General features: G+C 50.1%; 2 protein-coding genes and 1 long non-coding RNA gene across 7 annotated transcripts; 1 reads left to right on the top strand and 2 right to left on the bottom strand.

Moving 5' to 3' along the window:
• Nucleotides 1-3,482: 3,482 nt before the first annotated feature.
• Nucleotides 3,483-9,403, bottom strand: LOC143174537 (uncharacterized). The gene is made up of 3 exons (XR_012998637.1): nt 8,987-9,403; nt 7,183-8,722; nt 3,483-5,222 (listed from the first exon to the last, which is right to left on the bottom strand). It is a non-coding gene; the product is annotated as an uncharacterized LOC143174537 (long non-coding RNA).
• LOC116424626 (nitric oxide-associated protein 1) lies at nt 9,303-13,022 on the top strand. 2 transcript variants are annotated; one of them, XM_031971255.2, is made up of 5 exons: nt 9,303-11,570; nt 11,644-11,940; nt 12,018-12,339; nt 12,437-12,654; nt 12,755-12,939. In XM_031971255.2, exons 1-5 carry the CDS (start codon nt 10,388-10,390, stop codon nt 12,937-12,939), a joined length of 2,205 nt encoding a protein of 734 aa, XP_031827115.2. In that variant the 5' UTR covers nt 9,303-10,387. The 2 variants fall into 2 exon arrangements, with proteins under 2 accessions (XP_031827115.2, XP_076223929.1); XM_076367814.1 differs by having other exon boundaries at nt 12,437-13,022.
• Nucleotides 13,023-13,240: 218 nt separating this feature from the next.
• LOC116424627 (spermatogenesis associated 6-like protein) lies at nt 13,241-14,949 on the bottom strand. 4 transcript variants are annotated; one of them, XM_076367822.1, is made up of 5 exons: nt 14,555-14,693; nt 14,120-14,479; nt 13,760-13,870; nt 13,580-13,680; nt 13,241-13,514 (listed from the first exon to the last, which is right to left on the bottom strand). In XM_076367822.1, exons 1-5 carry the CDS (start codon nt 14,600-14,602, stop codon nt 13,241-13,243), a joined length of 894 nt encoding a protein of 297 aa, XP_076223937.1. In that variant the 5' UTR covers nt 14,603-14,693. The 4 variants fall into 4 exon arrangements, with proteins under 4 accessions (XP_076223937.1, XP_076223938.1, XP_076223940.1 ...); XM_076367823.1 differs by having other exon boundaries at nt 13,580-13,662; XM_076367825.1 differs by having other exon boundaries at nt 13,400-13,662; nt 14,555-14,949.
• Between the last annotated feature and the right edge of the window lie 1,021 nt (nt 14,950-15,970).

Here is a 15,970-nt window from a genome sequence, read left to right as displayed (position 1 = left end):
TCTCCGAGCGGGGAGACTGTGCTGGCCGTGTTCGATGCCCGATGCCCGATGCCCGATGCCCGATACTCGATATTCGATATTCGACGGTCGACCAATTATATGACGCAACCTTCGTCCGTCTTGCAAACTCTTCTCTACCGGCGAAATCTATCGATCGATTCGTCGCGATTTCTATCCCGGCGAAGAATCGCGTTCAAGCAGCTACATAGAATAGATCGGTTGCCCCTTTCTCAGAGTTTGCTTCGCGATTCTTCCAATTCCGCGAGCAGAAGCTCGAGGAGCCGTTCCAGAAGCGCGTGAGAGTCACTGGCAGCGTTCCGGTAAGTTGGAATTAGCTCTCCGATAAAAGCGCCATCTTCGGGGCGTACGTTAGTTCGTACGCGGTAGTTTGTCCAGATTTTCGGAAAAATTTCAAAGAACGCGCGTTTGCCGACTCGGTCCGCTGCTCTGATACTAGAGATGTTTACATCTGCTAGCATTTATATCCCGTTCGAGGAGCACCGAGTCGGATAAATATACGGGAAATGACGCCGGCAGTTGTGCCGTGCGTTGTTTTCGGAATAGATGCGCGCGCACAATGGCCACCGGCCACGTACAACATCACGCGACGCAGAAGACGGATCGAGCCGGGAGAACGAGTCGGTGTGCGTGTGGCGTGTCGCGCACGCGGCGACACACGGACGCCACGGCGAATGAACAGGAGAAACGAACACGCCGAGAGGAACGAAGAGGAAAGAATATCGCGCGTCGATTTAGCTTCTGTGCTCGCCTCGGCGACACACACGCTTAGGTACATAATATATTTCTGACTTACGCGTGCATGCATACGCTCGGGCACGCGGATCCCCGAGAGAAAGAGCCTGAAACGTAATTCTCGCGCTACGCGCAGACTCGCGTCGGCCATCGAGGCTTGTTTTCAACCGTCCGACATCGCGTGAACTTGTTGCCCGCATAATCGCTACGGTATTGCGTCGTAAGTTTATTAGCCGTATTATTATTACGTAAGGCGGGACTCGGTCGATTGTTTACCTACATATGCGTGCCTCCGGCGTGATGTCCCTGTTCCGCTACGCGTGCTTTCATCGAATCTTCTCGATACCCGTCTCTGCCCGTCTCCCTGTACGCGTGCATGCATAGCCGTGCATAGCTACGATGGTAACGCGAGCGAGACGGCGCAACGAATCGATCGTAGACCGCTGCACACGGATGACAGTTTAGGTTCGTTCGGTGTTTTTCTCCAACTACCGATTCTCGAGGGCTCGGACGATTCTTTTCCAATGGGAAATGCACGCGTACTCGAGCGTACTCGAGCCTACTCGAGCCTACTCGAGCGTACGATCGTAATCGTAAACGCGCGCATAATTTATAGGATGCCCGTTATTGTTATCGAGATTGCATCATCGGTGCGATAATCGAACGGGCGGCCACTGCACCTAACAATGTTCGCGTTCTGCGAGAAGCAAGGTATCGCGTTATCGCATCAGATGTCACTGAAACTTCACCGGTTTCGCAATCGAGGAAAGAGAGTAAGCGGTATCTTGTTTTCTCGCGAAATCGGTCCCCGTAATTTCATCAAAATGCGTCCTGATACGACTTTGTTATTGCCGCGATAGTTGCCGCGATAGTTGCCGCGATAGTCAACAATTCTAAGGACAACGCTCGTTGGAAGAAAACAACAAGCGCAAACCGGTTTTTACGCGCGGCGCGGCGCTGGATGATCGGTCGATCACGGAATCGTGACGGTCGAACCAACACCCACTCGCGATAGCTACCGATTCGCGTAACTTTCTTCCACTTTCGAGGCATTCCTTCCCGTTTGGTTCGTACAGTTTCTGGTGTCTATGAATTCGGCCGATGCATCTCCTTCTCTGGAACTCAACTTGAAAAATAGAACAATCGAGAATAGACTCAACCGTCGTGACCCACCGTCGGACGGTTAAACGAAGGGGTGCGTATATGCCCGCAATCGTTTAGGGTATACCTGCGCATTGGGCCCCGTCTGCCGAGAAAGCAGGTGTCCAAGGGAAAAGATGGAGGGGAACGCGCAACAAGGGCTTACGGTCTTGTTCTATGTTCGGGATCCGAGCTTATCTAAAATCGTCTAATCGCATAATCGCATAATCGCGCAATCGTCGAAAACGCGGCGCAATAACGTTTATCTCTTTCCTATAGTACAGATTTTTCCAACAATTTCGACAAAGGCGATATCGCGGGAATCGTTGAAGATTAGAAGAATGCTCCCTAGGAACGTCAACAGGAAAAGCGTCCTAGTCCTCGTCTACCTTATTTCTCGATGCAACCCCAACGCATCCGTAGACCCTTTACGAGCATCGACCTAACCAGCCCTCGAGAGTCAAGAATATTAACGTAAACGAAACACTTGATTACTCCATTTCGTTACTGTCTTGTAATCTTCAGGAGTTAGCTAGAATTACGTTGGTTTTCGGTTGCCTGAAAACGTGGAAACGTGGAAACGTGGAAACGTAGAAACGGTGACTCGTCGAACCGTGATATCGGCCGACTCGATCTCCCCGCTCCACGAGTCGTTAAAGACGCGTGTTTCTTATCACGGAAAAGAAAAGGAGTGTACGCGAGTCACCGAGCATACCGGTCAACTGTACGCGCGACAAACAAAAATGAGGATCGAAAACGATTTGAACTTTGGAATACGATGGCGAGGTGGAACGAGAAGAAGCGATACGTTCGAAACGGAGTCTGCGTACGAAATTGACTGGCGATTATCGTATCAACAGTTATACGTCCGCGTAGCTAGAATAATCCTACTCGAAAATTGAATGGACGCGTGTAGAGTATAGCTGGGTATGCATGTACGTGTGCACGTATACGCGTGTAGCGCAGAAATTCACGCTATACACGACGCCGCACGTGGCTGCACGGTTCAAGATCAAATAGTACGACGCGCAAAAGTTTCTCCTTGCTCAAGGTCTTCCGAGCGATGGCCAGCTTCGGTCGTTTCTTTTATCGCGCGCGAGAATTCCGCGGGAATTCCGCGAGAATTCCGCGAGAATTCCGCGAGAATTCCGCGAGAATTTCGCGAGAATTTCGCGAGAATGTCGCGAGAGGCCTTGGATCCTGCGCGGTTTTCTTCCGATTAGACCGATATTAGAAAGACGTTTCTGCTCCGAATGTTCTAAACCCGTCCGAAGGATGCCGGTTGTCGGACGGGGCGGTGTGTGTGTACGCGACGGTGCGCGACGCATCTTTTTCTTTCTATTCCATCTCGCGTCTGGTTCTATTTAAATCGAGCATGCTCATAAATGCAATGTGCCCCGCAATTACGAGCCCGAATGTGTCACCGACTGTTTCCGAGCTGCATCTGCCGCAACTGTGCGTCCTATTATTCGTTTCGAAGCCTCGGACTAATGATAGAACGAGTGATCGTACAAGCTATTGGAACGAGGCGGCGCGAACAATGTTTACATCGTAATTTGCGGAGCGAAACGAACGTTATCGGTCTGTATCGTAACAGTAAATATGTGCGGTATTCGAGTGTCGCGTGTATTCCGGTATCGAACGAGAAACGTGACACCACGTGCTTCTAAACGCTCGTGTAAGTACACGGTCGTTCCGCGAAAGAGAGAAGGATTCGTTTGATAAGCGAGCGTCGCCGCTTGTCGCCGCTCGTCGCCGCCTCGCGCCGCCTCGCGCCGCCTCGCGCCTCGCGCCTCGCCGAATCGCCCAACGGTCGAATGACGCGAGCGGACACCCCGAGCAGCCGTACACTCGAAAACATTATTCTCGAGGTTGTTTTCAGCGTTCGTCGTTCGCCGCGTTCCTCGTCGCAGCACTCGTTCTTTCCGGGATGACGGAGAGATAAGCCGTGGCTCCGCTCGCGATCGAAACGAATCGCGCGAGTACCAACGAGCAAATTGCTCGGGGTCATCGACCGACGTGCACCGACCTCTCCAGAATTTGTCCACCATGCGCTTATTTCTGGATGCCGTTAAGAGTATTTTCCCGGGCGAGAAGTGGGTGCGCCAATGAATGCATCGCGCGCATGCGTTCCGCATCAAGGACAAGATTTAGCTTTTCAGTTTTCAGAAGAAATCGAAAGGGAAGCGCTACGGAGGTTTTCGGTGACGCGTAATCGGCGGACGGTGGCTCCGTTTCGACAACCATGTTTCTTTCTCGTTTTCCCTTTGCTCGTCTTTCCAACGATCGTGTCGGGGAAACAGCGGGCCAATCGTTCGAGAAATCGTACCTATATAGCTATATGTACCTATTTATAAGTTTTCTCGTTGAACCGGGTGCAATGGAGCTTTCGAATTAGCAAGCGGACGCCTTCGAACTCGCGCACTTCCATAGCTGCGAATTACATTTTCGGCACTAACGTGCTACCAGTTTGCTGGTTTATTCGTAACGAGGATTACGAGAGCTACACCGTGCGATGCCGTGTATGCGAATAACGCGCGGAAGAGTCGTATTCTTTTTCTTCCGTGTCTCGAACAGATGTCGAAAAGATGTCGAAAGGAAACCGTCTCTCCGGTCGGTCGCGGTAAATTTCTCATAGGGTCGACGAGTCGTCGTAAAATCGTTGGAAAGGGAAACGTGGCGCGGACATCGTCTCCAGCTTTCCGAAATGTTCAAGTAGCTTTCGTTTTCGACGAGCGCCCGTGTAATTGCTCGCGTCGTAAAACTTGTCCATTCGCGCTTGTAAGAAATAGTACGGGGCGCTAAGGAGATTTAAGCGAAGGAATCGTATTTACGGTAACGTATATTTCGCACTGTTACGTAGAAAGCCGATTGGCGTGTTTTGCGTACCGAGGCGATTACGATCGCGATCGCAAGAATGCCGTTAAGATGCCGCGGGACTGATGCGGGACTGATCCGAGACTGATTTACGACTGCCCTAGATCCACGAAGCGCCTACGATTCGCCCTTTTTTCCATGGGAATTGTCACTGCTCCGATGCGAAACGGAGCTACGCGTTCGAGTATACTGCAACTCGCGGCCATCGGAAAAACCGAGTATTCCTGGCGAAACAAACACGGTACACCGGCGCCTCTGTAACGGAGGATTCGTCGTCGCAGCCGAGAGGAGCACGGTCGAGAAACGTTTTCGAGCACAGACGCGGGGGGACCGATCGGGCCAGAAAAAGAAGAGCCAATGAACTTGCGTGACCCGGAAGGAAGGATGGCGCGCGTCCTATCATTTCTGACGCTTGGAATCCTTGGACGTAGCCGTGTCCCACCGAAGACGCGCTGGAAAGAAAGGAAAAATAAACCCTCGCGTTTGCGCGAACAAGTTACCACATAAATTAGTTATCGGTTGCGTTCGAACGCGTCATCGGCGCTTCGTTGCTATCGCTGTATCGGATTTCTTATCGACGAGATCGCACAGGTAATCCATCGTTCCATTTCGAGTCGCGCGTACACTCCGAGTACCGTTACTCGTTCGTCATCCGTTCGTCATCCGTTCGTCATCCGTTCGTCACCCGTTAGGAGTAGAAAGTGTGTCTGCGCGAATATGTCGATTCGCTGGTCCGGATACGAGCAAGGACACCATCGAAACGATCCGACCGCGTCGTAACGCGTAGATCGTTTGCACTCGCTTTCAGCGCGACCGATATCGGAGATACATCCCTGTTTCCGGTGGATCTCGGTTCGCGCGCGATTCTTCGTTCACGGCTGCTACGGTGAATCTGTTACATGTACATAGGCATTGCGCGCGGTTTACGTATATTTAAAGGGGCGTCGGCGTGTCGTAAAAATTGCAATCGCCTCGCAACCACCGAAGATAGAATCCGATCGAGCCAAGTCGCGGCGGTAGCGAACATGGAATCGCTTTCGAGCGATTCGCGTTCGGCGAGAACGGGAGCTAACGCGAAAGATATTTATAACGATATGTTAGGCGCGGGATGCATGCCAGACGTATAACAAGCGATTTGGACCCGTTTCGCGGACGAAAACGACCATTTCACGCGCCTTGTTGGAAAGTTATTCGAGGAAACGGAAAAACTCTCTTCTATTTGCGCCGCGAGTTTCGTAACCGCGGCACGCGTTTCATCGCGTATCGATATCGATTCGATATTACCGGATTACCGACTCGATTCGCTATCCTATCGTTTCCGTTTTGCCCCGATGCGTCTATTCGCGTTATTCGCGATGTAGAGCGTAAAACTTCTCCCGAGATATTCTCATTGAAAGCTCGAAGAGTCGATGACACTCGGCGGTGCTCGGAGACGCTCGGTGACGCTCGATCAACGTGTACGTATTCCATAGCCGCGTATACGTGCATTACATATGTATGTATCCTCGCGTAGGCAGGTAGGTATACGTGCATACCCACGTACCCGGTACGCGATCGAACGATATCGACCGCTCTCTCAACGGTATTTTTCGTCAATTCGATTCGGCCTATTTGTTTGTTTTGTTCGGTCCTACGGTTATCGGAACCGCGCGTAATCTCTTCTACGAGCAAACACGAGCGATCGGCGAAGGTAGTCCGTTGAAACTACTACCCTCCCGTATCCTCGTAGACGTACCCTCGGAGCACTCGATCCAGAAATAAACTTGTCGCTAGCGAGAGACGTTTGTTTCCTCGAGTTTTCCTCAGGTTTTACCGATTCGGGAGCAACGCTCGACGCGACGATATCGATACCAGCGTCGTTGCTTCTATCCGATCTATTCTAGAACTATTCGACGATGACCGCAAGCGTATTCGCGTATCTATTTCCGGACGTAGTTCCGGTAGATCGGCTGCTCGGTCCTGTCGCGGGTAAACAAAGACGTTGATCACCGTTTCGCGCGGCGCGGCGCGGCGGCGGCGAAAGGCCTCGGCGAGCGCGCAAAAGCGCGGCGTAACGAGGTTAACCAAGTAAAACGTGCCAGCGAGGAACGAACGATATCTCGATGCGGCGCGGCGCTATTCGTCGCAGGAAATTTGAAACATTTCAGACAACTAACGACGTTAGAAAACACCGACGAGCAACCGTTCGCAGTTTGTAGACGTACGCGCGCGTTAGGCGTGTGCGCGCCTATCGTACGAAGGTGGGGCGATTACGCGTGGTTTACTGGCGCAGCCGAGGTGCGCCGCCTAAGCGTATAATAACTTTGTATACACGACCAGAGGAAGACGATTTACGCGCGTTAGAAACGAGTTTGCGAAACCGTTTGGTAAACGTGCCAGCTCGTTATTTTCTCCGGTTTCTTTTCTATTTACCGATCTGTTCGCGCAGTTGCGACGCTTCCTTTCGAACCACTCGAATTTACGTATCCTCCGACTCGCGCTATTAGCGTAACTACTAATCGGCTTGCAGTCGGACCGATGTAGTTTGCGTCATCTCGGTTTCCACGATTCGAGTAGAGTTTGCGCGCCCATGAGATTGCATCAGCTCGTTTCGGAACGGGATAAACCTATGAAAACTGTGCCGATGATCGCGAAATCGCGAATCGTCGGCCAGTCCACCTCGACAACGCGGCTTTATCTTGGCAATTTTCACTCGTATCAAGGGCAACGACCCGATACGACCGATTTCTGCTCCGAAACATCGCCTCCATTGTTCGCGGAAATACTACACGTTCGGATTCTACCGGAGATTCCGAAGTTTCGTTCGTTCCGACTCGACAGAGTGTTCCCGCGACCGCGCGAAACGAGCGTGCTGTTTTCGTCGCAAGGTTCTGGAGAACGTCTCGAGACGAGCGTACGATTCGTTCGAACTTGGAAGCCTCCCTCCACCGTTGGCTGTTGATCGGCGAACGGCGAACGGCGAACGGCGAACGGCGAACAGCGGGAGACCTACGGCTACTCGCTTGTCTGCGCCTCTGGATACGAATATACACGGACGTCTATGATCGGTTCTTTGAAAGATGGCTCGCGGACGGAACGCGGCTCCGAGTGCTCGGAATCGAGCGTGTTTTCGGCTCCGATCCGCGATTGCTCGAAACCGCCACACGCGCGCACCGATTCCGTCGCGTCGCCAACGCACACACCGGAAGACCCCTCTTGCCTCTGCGCCGTCCGCCCCGATCCGAACCGGCTTTCGAACAACGGACGATAGCTTTCGCGTAGGGTCAACGTATATACGCGCGTACGTACGTACGTACATGCATACACGCTTACAAGTGGCTACAGTTACGACACGCGTGCCCGACGGATCGTTTCGCGCTGCTTCGAACCGCGACAAAATTGATAATCCAGCCTCTTCCGAGCGAGCTTTTTCGACCAATGTTCGAACGATCGGGCCTCGATGGAGGAATGCTTTCGCCCGATTCAGCAATTCTATGCAATTACATTCGTGTACGAGACACTCGAGAACTACACGCGTGTATTTTCGGGTCCAATTCGATTTGGTAATGTTTCACGCGGAATCATTTGGCTCGATCGTACACCGGCGATCCGAATGCGATCGTTGCGTTTACTTTTATCGGTAGCTGCCAACAGAGTTGACGGTATTCCGACCAACCGCAACCTTTCCTCGATTGACGCATCGCGCGCGACACCGTCACGCAACTTGCTCTCTTCCATTATTGCCGCGAAAACGTTCTTTTCTCTTCCGATCGCCGGAATAACCGCTCTAATAGCGACCGTCCTTTCGATACGCGTGTCCGACTCCTCGCCCAGTCGCCTAACGCGATGGTTTCCATCCTCGTTTCCTCGACACTGCTTTTTCCCGTCCGAAAGGATGGCAAACTCGGAGCCCTAACGACTCTTGGAAATGCTTCGCTTCCGTCGATACAGGCTGCGCGATACTTGCGTGTTTCTGAAAAAAAGGAACAATTCGGTATTTCGAAAAGTACAGACGCGTCGATCGCGTGGGATCATTCGACGAGGAAACTTTCGCTTTCGAGAAAAACACGATCCAGGCTTCTTTTTACGTTCTAACGTTGCAAGGAAATCGTGCACACCCACCAAATAAATCACACGAGGTCTGCGCGGAGCTGGCGCACGCGCGCCCGCGTCATCGTCGATCGAGTCGAACTCGACGACCTCGATATACGCGTTAATCGTGTGTAGGTATACTTACGTATCTACATACATTGTTGACAACTGCTTTTACGCTTTTTTCCCCGAACCGGAGAACTACTTCGATCGTAACGAGCCTATACGCCGCGCAGCTCCGACCAAACCCTATCGAATCCACGGGCATTCGCGATTCGTCTCATTTTCTTCGAAGCAAACCGTGTGGTCTGCCGGCCGAGAGCGGTTCGTTGTTCGATCGTACGAACCTGCACGTAAACGGCGAGAACGCAACGCCATCTTTGTCAAGTTTCCCGACAACGGTATCCAAATACGATGGCGTGTACCATCCAATGATAATTCTCGAAATGTTCCCGAGCAAATAATTCCACACGGAATTTCGTAAATTTCTTTCGTCCATCGAGAATCACGCGATACGCTGGCAAGAATGTGCGCATCTTTGAGCGAATTTTCGCTGCGTCGACCTAGTCGCGTAGCACAGAGGTTAACTGTTCGAGAAGCATTAAAAACAAAACTATCGAGAGTAAAGGGACGGTGTACGTGCCGAAGCTCAGGTATTCAGCCCTGACCGATTTTCGTGGAATTCCACATCGACCGACGTGGAATTTACCACGCACTTACATCTAACACCTTTCTCACCCGACCACGGTCTTCCTCCCTTCCGTTTTCAGCCCCTTCGAGAAACGAATTTCGACTCGCCAATTATATTTCCTTTCTTCTATTTTTTCGTTGATTTCAATTATGTAACGACATCGACCGAGTATAGATGGTTCGTTGCCTGCTACGCAAGCTATTTACGAGTAGGCGTTTAGTCCATTCGAGAATACGAATAGTCGCTCGAACATGTACAATCATCGATTTTCTTCAATGTCATGGCAATTTTTTCGATAGATTCGTCGCGTTAATAAATCGAAATGAAATCGTCCCAACCTCTCAATTATTTCTATTGCTCGATGTAGGTAGTTTTATATTGTGTTTACGTGCGCACACAAGGTCGATCCACGTGCGTGCGTGCGTGCGTATGCTCGTGCGTATATAAATAAATACATTTCTTACATCTTGTAAACGATAGAGTTATAAATAATCCGTCAACAGTACTTTATCGATAGTCTCGATGTTATCGATTCCAATCTCTTCCAACGTCACGCGTATGTTTTCTTTGTAACTCGTATACAAACATCGAGTACAGGTTATGTAGGCGTGGATAATCGACAGTTTAATATATGTATTATAAAATTATCATTCCTCGATGTCGATGTCGATGTGAAAATGCAGAGCTACTGTACGCCAAGAATGTTCGCACATTGGAATCCGACTGGTTGCCGAATCTGTCACCGATAAAATAGATATGCATGATTCGTTTAGTGTCGTTTAGCCGTTAATAGGTTAGGTGTGGAGACGTTTTTGTAAAACATCATTTTTGTTAAGTAATTTTCGCGCTCGCATCATGCATATCACGAGAATTGGAATTTTCTTGTCACGTTTACGTACACGCGAAATGTTGTGCACTTCGAAATTATGTTATTCTCAAGAAGCAGTTGTAGATAAGAAAGTTTTAGCGTTGCGATCAAAACTATTGTATTCCGACTACTTGGATCTCGAAAATGTGAAAAATCCATATGCCGTGAGAAAAGTAATACAGACGAAGGAATTAATGCGCCAGAAATATTCGAGAGTTAAAACTTCTTTCGAAGATCCTGTTTCCAGCGTATTATTAACGAAGGCGATTCGAAATGAAGGCGAGAGCAACGCTAATGAGAGAATAGAAGAAAAAGAGGAGACATGCGCGTATATGCCGCATACCAGAATAGACTCTTATAAAACTGTTGACACTTTAACGGAAACTATAGAGGACGACGAACCATCGAATTCGTTGAATCAAAAGTGGAAAGATGTATACGACAAATATTTGAATCGTATGGCTTCGTTCGACAAGAATGGCAAATTGGATTTCAACGACATAGAGGAGGAGAAATCTGATAAATCGTTGCCAAACGGAGAGTTGTGGAAGGTACCGTCAACTTGGATGACAGACTTTGCTCAATTCGACGATACCTTAATGGACAGTGAAATGCACAAAAGATACGGAACACCGAATCCATCGACCAAACCCAGTTCTGTTCCTTGCGGAGGATGCGGAGCCCTATTGCATTGCCGGGATCCCGAGATCCCTGGATATTTACCGTCAGAATTGTTTTTGAACGGTAGCAAGAAAACTTTGAAACTTACGGTTTGTCAGAGGTGCCACTTCTTAAATATTTATAACGCCGCCTTGCACGTAAAGGTATCGATACACGATTATCCGAGACTGTTGAGCGTTATAAAGAGGAAGAAATGCGCGGTGATCTTGATGATTGACTTGACAGATTTTCCTTGCAGTATATGGCCCGATCTAAAAAGCGTCTTGCATCCTTTTACACCTATCTTTCTAGTCGGAAATAAAGTCGACTTACTTCCTAGGGACAGCCAAGACTTTTTTGAGAATACTAAACAGCAGTTATTGAATAGCGTGATCAACGCAACTGGTATAAAGAAGGAACAGGTAACGCACGTTGCGCTCGCGTCTGCGAAAACTGGTTACGGTATAGAGAGTCTGATAAATAAGTTGCAATATATATGGCGGCACAAAGGTACGTTGTCGATGTTCTTTTCAGATTTTCGTTGATTCGAATCCGCAATGATTGGAAGTACATGAAATTTTAGGAGACGTTTACTTGATTGGATGCACAAATGTTGGCAAAAGTACGATGTTTAATACGCTTTTAAAGTCGGATTATTGTAAAGTACAAGCTACGGATCTGATACAACGCGCTACCATATCAGCTTGGCCAGGAACGACGTTGAATTTATTGAAATTCCCTATTTTGAATCCAGTACCGAATAAAGTATGGTTACGCGTGAAACGGCTTCTAGCGGAGCAAAAGCAGGCACATTTAGAAACGAAATACAATATTTCCAAGTATCGGGAAACGAGGAATATGAAGTACGTGACGTTAAAAGGTAAGGGGAATTTCCTATTCTGTCTAATGTATAAGATGGGTGAATGTTTGGAATGTCACGCGAATACTTGTTCGCAGAGAATGTCGGTAGAACGTTCCGCGATTTCGCGCTACAATTGGACGCGCTGGATCCTTTTTCGGAAAGAGCGAACAAACTTATGGAACGGGAGTTGAGTTTCGACGAGACGAAACCAGAGTACGCGCAGAGTCGTTGGTGTTACGACACACCGGGTACCATTCAGTCGGATCAAATACTAGATCTGCTGACAATCGAAGAGCTGGCGTTGACTTTATCCGAACACATAATAACGCCGAGAACGTTCATGCTCAGGCAGGGAGATACCGTATTCGTAGCCGGCATGGGAAGATTGGATTTGATATTTGCAGATATTTACGTTCGGTGAATCGATCGTTATTTCTTACTATGCCCCGTTGCGTCGACGCGATGCCTGACGTTTGTCTTTTTCTTTTCCATTTCCTTTTCTTTTGGAAAACAGGTGTACGCTGTTCACGAGTAGAAATCTACCTATAACGATATGTTACACGAAGGATGCCGACGAGGTTTACGAAGAATTGCTGACAACCAAAGCTTTCGCGGTACCTATCAACGATCCCAAACGATTGGAGGTGTGGCCTAAATTAGAGGGGAAGGAACTGAAAGTGACCGGAATCGACAGAAACGAATCCGTAGCCGACGTTATATTGTCGAGTATAGGTAATTTCTTTCGAGTAGATAGCCCTCTACGAAGGTTCACATTTAAACTCGTCGTTTCGTTTCGTTTCGTTTCGTTTCGTTTCGTTTCGACTCGATTCAGGTTGGATCGCAATCACGCCTCACGAGAACGAAAATGTTACGTTGAAGGCGTGGACGCCACAGGCTCGAGGTATACATCTAAGGAGCCCGGCACTGCTGAAGAAATCGGTAGCCTTTCGCGGCACGAAGATTTCTGGGACACCTTTGTATCATTTAGGACGGAAACTGTACATAAAAACAGATTAGTAATGGTAAACCGTCTATTTCGGAAGTTGTTCGCAGCCTTTCAAAGGGAAAATCTAATCGATACTCGAGTATTTTCAATTTGACCGATTTATTAAAATTCTCTTTTGGAGTAAAGTTTCACACGTCGATATCACCCCTTTGACGAACCCGATCGAACAAACGTTACCAACGAACGAGACGATTTTACAGAGGTTGTTATTCCCGACTGTGAAATCGGTCTGTTTCGCGTGCGCATCGAGCTCTCGAGGATACTCTACGAGAAGAAGCCTTAACCTTAGGTTTCCGATTGTTCGGCGCCGCTTTACCGCTCGCAATTGTAGTCGTGATCGCGATGGTGTTTACAGGCGAAGTAACACTGGTACGTCGAACAAATTGGGCAGTCGTCTTTGACGCGATCGTTGTCGCGAGTAACAGCGGAGATTGCTCGGTGGCCTCTCGACGGTGGAGCATCGTGAACGTCGCGCAACGATGCGTAACGTTCTCGCGTTGCTCGGCAACAGTGACCGACTACTCGTGGCTGTTGGTTCGGGCCGCGGACTGGCAGGAGGTCCGATCGCGTGCACCGGCATCTCGGACTGAAAAGGTTTTCGAGGATCAGAGATTCGCGCGATACGGGGACGCGAGACCGATCTATACTCACGCCTCGGAGATCTCGGTTCGCGGCTGCTTCCGATTATGGCAGACTCTTCTTTGTCTGATGACGGTTCTCGCGGGTCCTCTTCTCTGAGCGGGCGGCATACGCTGAAACGATCGCGAAACAGTTCGCTCGACCAATTCCAGGAATATTCTACCGATATGCGAATCGTCGCGAATGCGTTACCTCGTGGTCGATCGTTTTCGAATCGGCGTTGCGAGTCTCGTCCGACCAGCAGCCGAGAACTTCCTCTATCACGGTTCTCGTCGAGATTTCGATCTTGGGCGCTATAATACCCTAAAGTGTCATCCCCACCGTATCGGTATACGGTGCGATCGATTAGCGGTGGAAATCGAATTGAAAGAGGCGAGAAACACGCGGAACTTACGAAACGGAGAAAAACGGAGAAAAACGGAGAAAAACGGAGAAAAACGGAACGAGTCTCGATAATCCGAGGGGCAACAGGGAGAGAAGCGAAGAAAGAGCAAAGAGAAAGAAAAGGAGGGACCAGAGAGAGATCGTCGAGACTCGTTCGTTCGTACTAACGGGAAACGGTTTCATCGGATCCATGAGCAGGTCCACGTCTACACCGGGTGGTAAACGTTTACAGCGGGACACCGGGTACAGCAGATCCGCCAGATCGGTTTCGAAGGTGGCTAACACGACGACTCGGTTGCACGGACCAAGCCATTGGATCAATTCCGCGCGAACGATTTCTCGCTCGAAATGCTGCTGCAGCTCTGTCAAAGCAGCCAGCCGTGTGAAAGTTTTCTCAAAGTGAAACTCGTTGTGAAATAATAGTGGAAAAATCGGAGATACTCTGTGGGATTCTAGGGTGGAGCCGAGGCTGGTTATCCGCAGCGCCACTTTACCGCTAGGGCACAGCCATACCCCGGGACACGTAATCTGAAACAGTTCATCGAATTTCCATCGAATTTCCATCGAATTTCCATCGAATTTCCTGCGCGATTCGGTACGTACGGCGTGCAGGTCCAGTCGCACCCTTACGAGGAAACCTTTTCCCGCCATCGTGACGACGGACAGTGCTGTGCGGTCGGGTCAACACCGATCCTGGGACGGTGTCATGCCAGTTTTGAGGGCTCGTTCGCGCGCGTCGACTGTGCCGGGAATCGCGAACCCGTTCGAGCTATGTCGGCGAATCGACGAAACGATGCTCTCCAACCTTTCCAGGACGATCCGGACGGAAACGCGAACCAAACGCCGAGGCGTGCTCCGAGAATCGTAGCCTCTCGAACAGGAACTGGCGCGCGCGCGCGCGCTCGCGCGTTCGTTGCCAGGGAACGGTGAACGCACAACATCGATATTGAATTTTCCGTGGGATCGAGTCTTTCCCTCTCGTCGTAGCGTCTAAATAGCCTCGAATACGGCTAAACTCTGAACGGTATTCCGGTGAACCTCTCGATCGGCAGTCCCCGGTGAACGAAACGAATCTCGAGTTCGGTGGCAATGAAATCCGTCCGTGTTCTGGGGAACCGCAACCTCGGATCGTTGCTCGGTGGTAGCAAGGGGTCCGCGAACCAGCCGTACCGGTGATTCAGCGTCGGTGGCCCGGACGGGTAAAGATCTTTCGGCAGCAGGACGTCGCGCTTCCTAACCAGATCGACGTATTCCCGACGAACCTCGGACGGCAGAAGCGCGTCGTGTTTCGCGTAAAACTTGCCGGTCGGTGGCTGCGCGCGGCCGACAGCCACGAACTTTTCTACCAGTGTCGAATGCTTGTTCTCCTTTTCGTATCTCTCCGCGTAGAATCGCAACTTTGCGGGATTCATCGCATCGCGGAGACGAACGGCAATTACCACGATAATTTCACCAACGGAGCTCGTTCGCGAAACACGCGAACGTCGAGCGCACCGCATATCCGAGAGGGGGGGGAGAGAGAGAGAGAGAGAGAATTAGTCGGACGACGTATCGCACCCGTAGCATTTCGAGTATCGATGAGGTTTATTTAAAGATACGTATATGAATAGAAAACGCATACACAACAAGCGGAAGACTGTGGCCGATCAGTCGAGTATTTCTAGGCTCTTCGAAGGGAGGGAAGAGGCTCTCTCGGCAATGGCGCGAAGCGGTTCAAAACACTCGAACCTTTGCGCGGACCGAGTTCGAGGAAGCTTTCAACGAGACCGCGCGAGTCGCGAGGCCAAACGAGCGCTGCCCTAAGCTGCCAATAGTTTCAATTGTATCGCTATTAATTGTATACTGCAACTAAATTGCTTGTAATTACAAACAGAGGATACGCGAGAGACGCGTCTCTCGAAGAGGAACGGTTCACGGTGCTCCACTCGCAACGCACACCTTTCTTCGTAGATCGCGCGGCAATGCGATGACAGTGACAATGACGATGACGATGACGATGACGATGACGATGACGATGAC

Source organism: Nomia melanderi, chromosome 5 (genome assembly GCF_051020985.1).
Source record: "Nomia melanderi isolate GNS246 chromosome 5, iyNomMela1, whole genome shotgun sequence".
Classification (NCBI taxonomy): domain Eukaryota; kingdom Metazoa; phylum Arthropoda; class Insecta; order Hymenoptera; family Halictidae; genus Nomia; species Nomia melanderi.
Note: the sequence above shows the minus strand (reverse complement) of the source record. Positions and strands in the feature narration are given on the sequence as shown.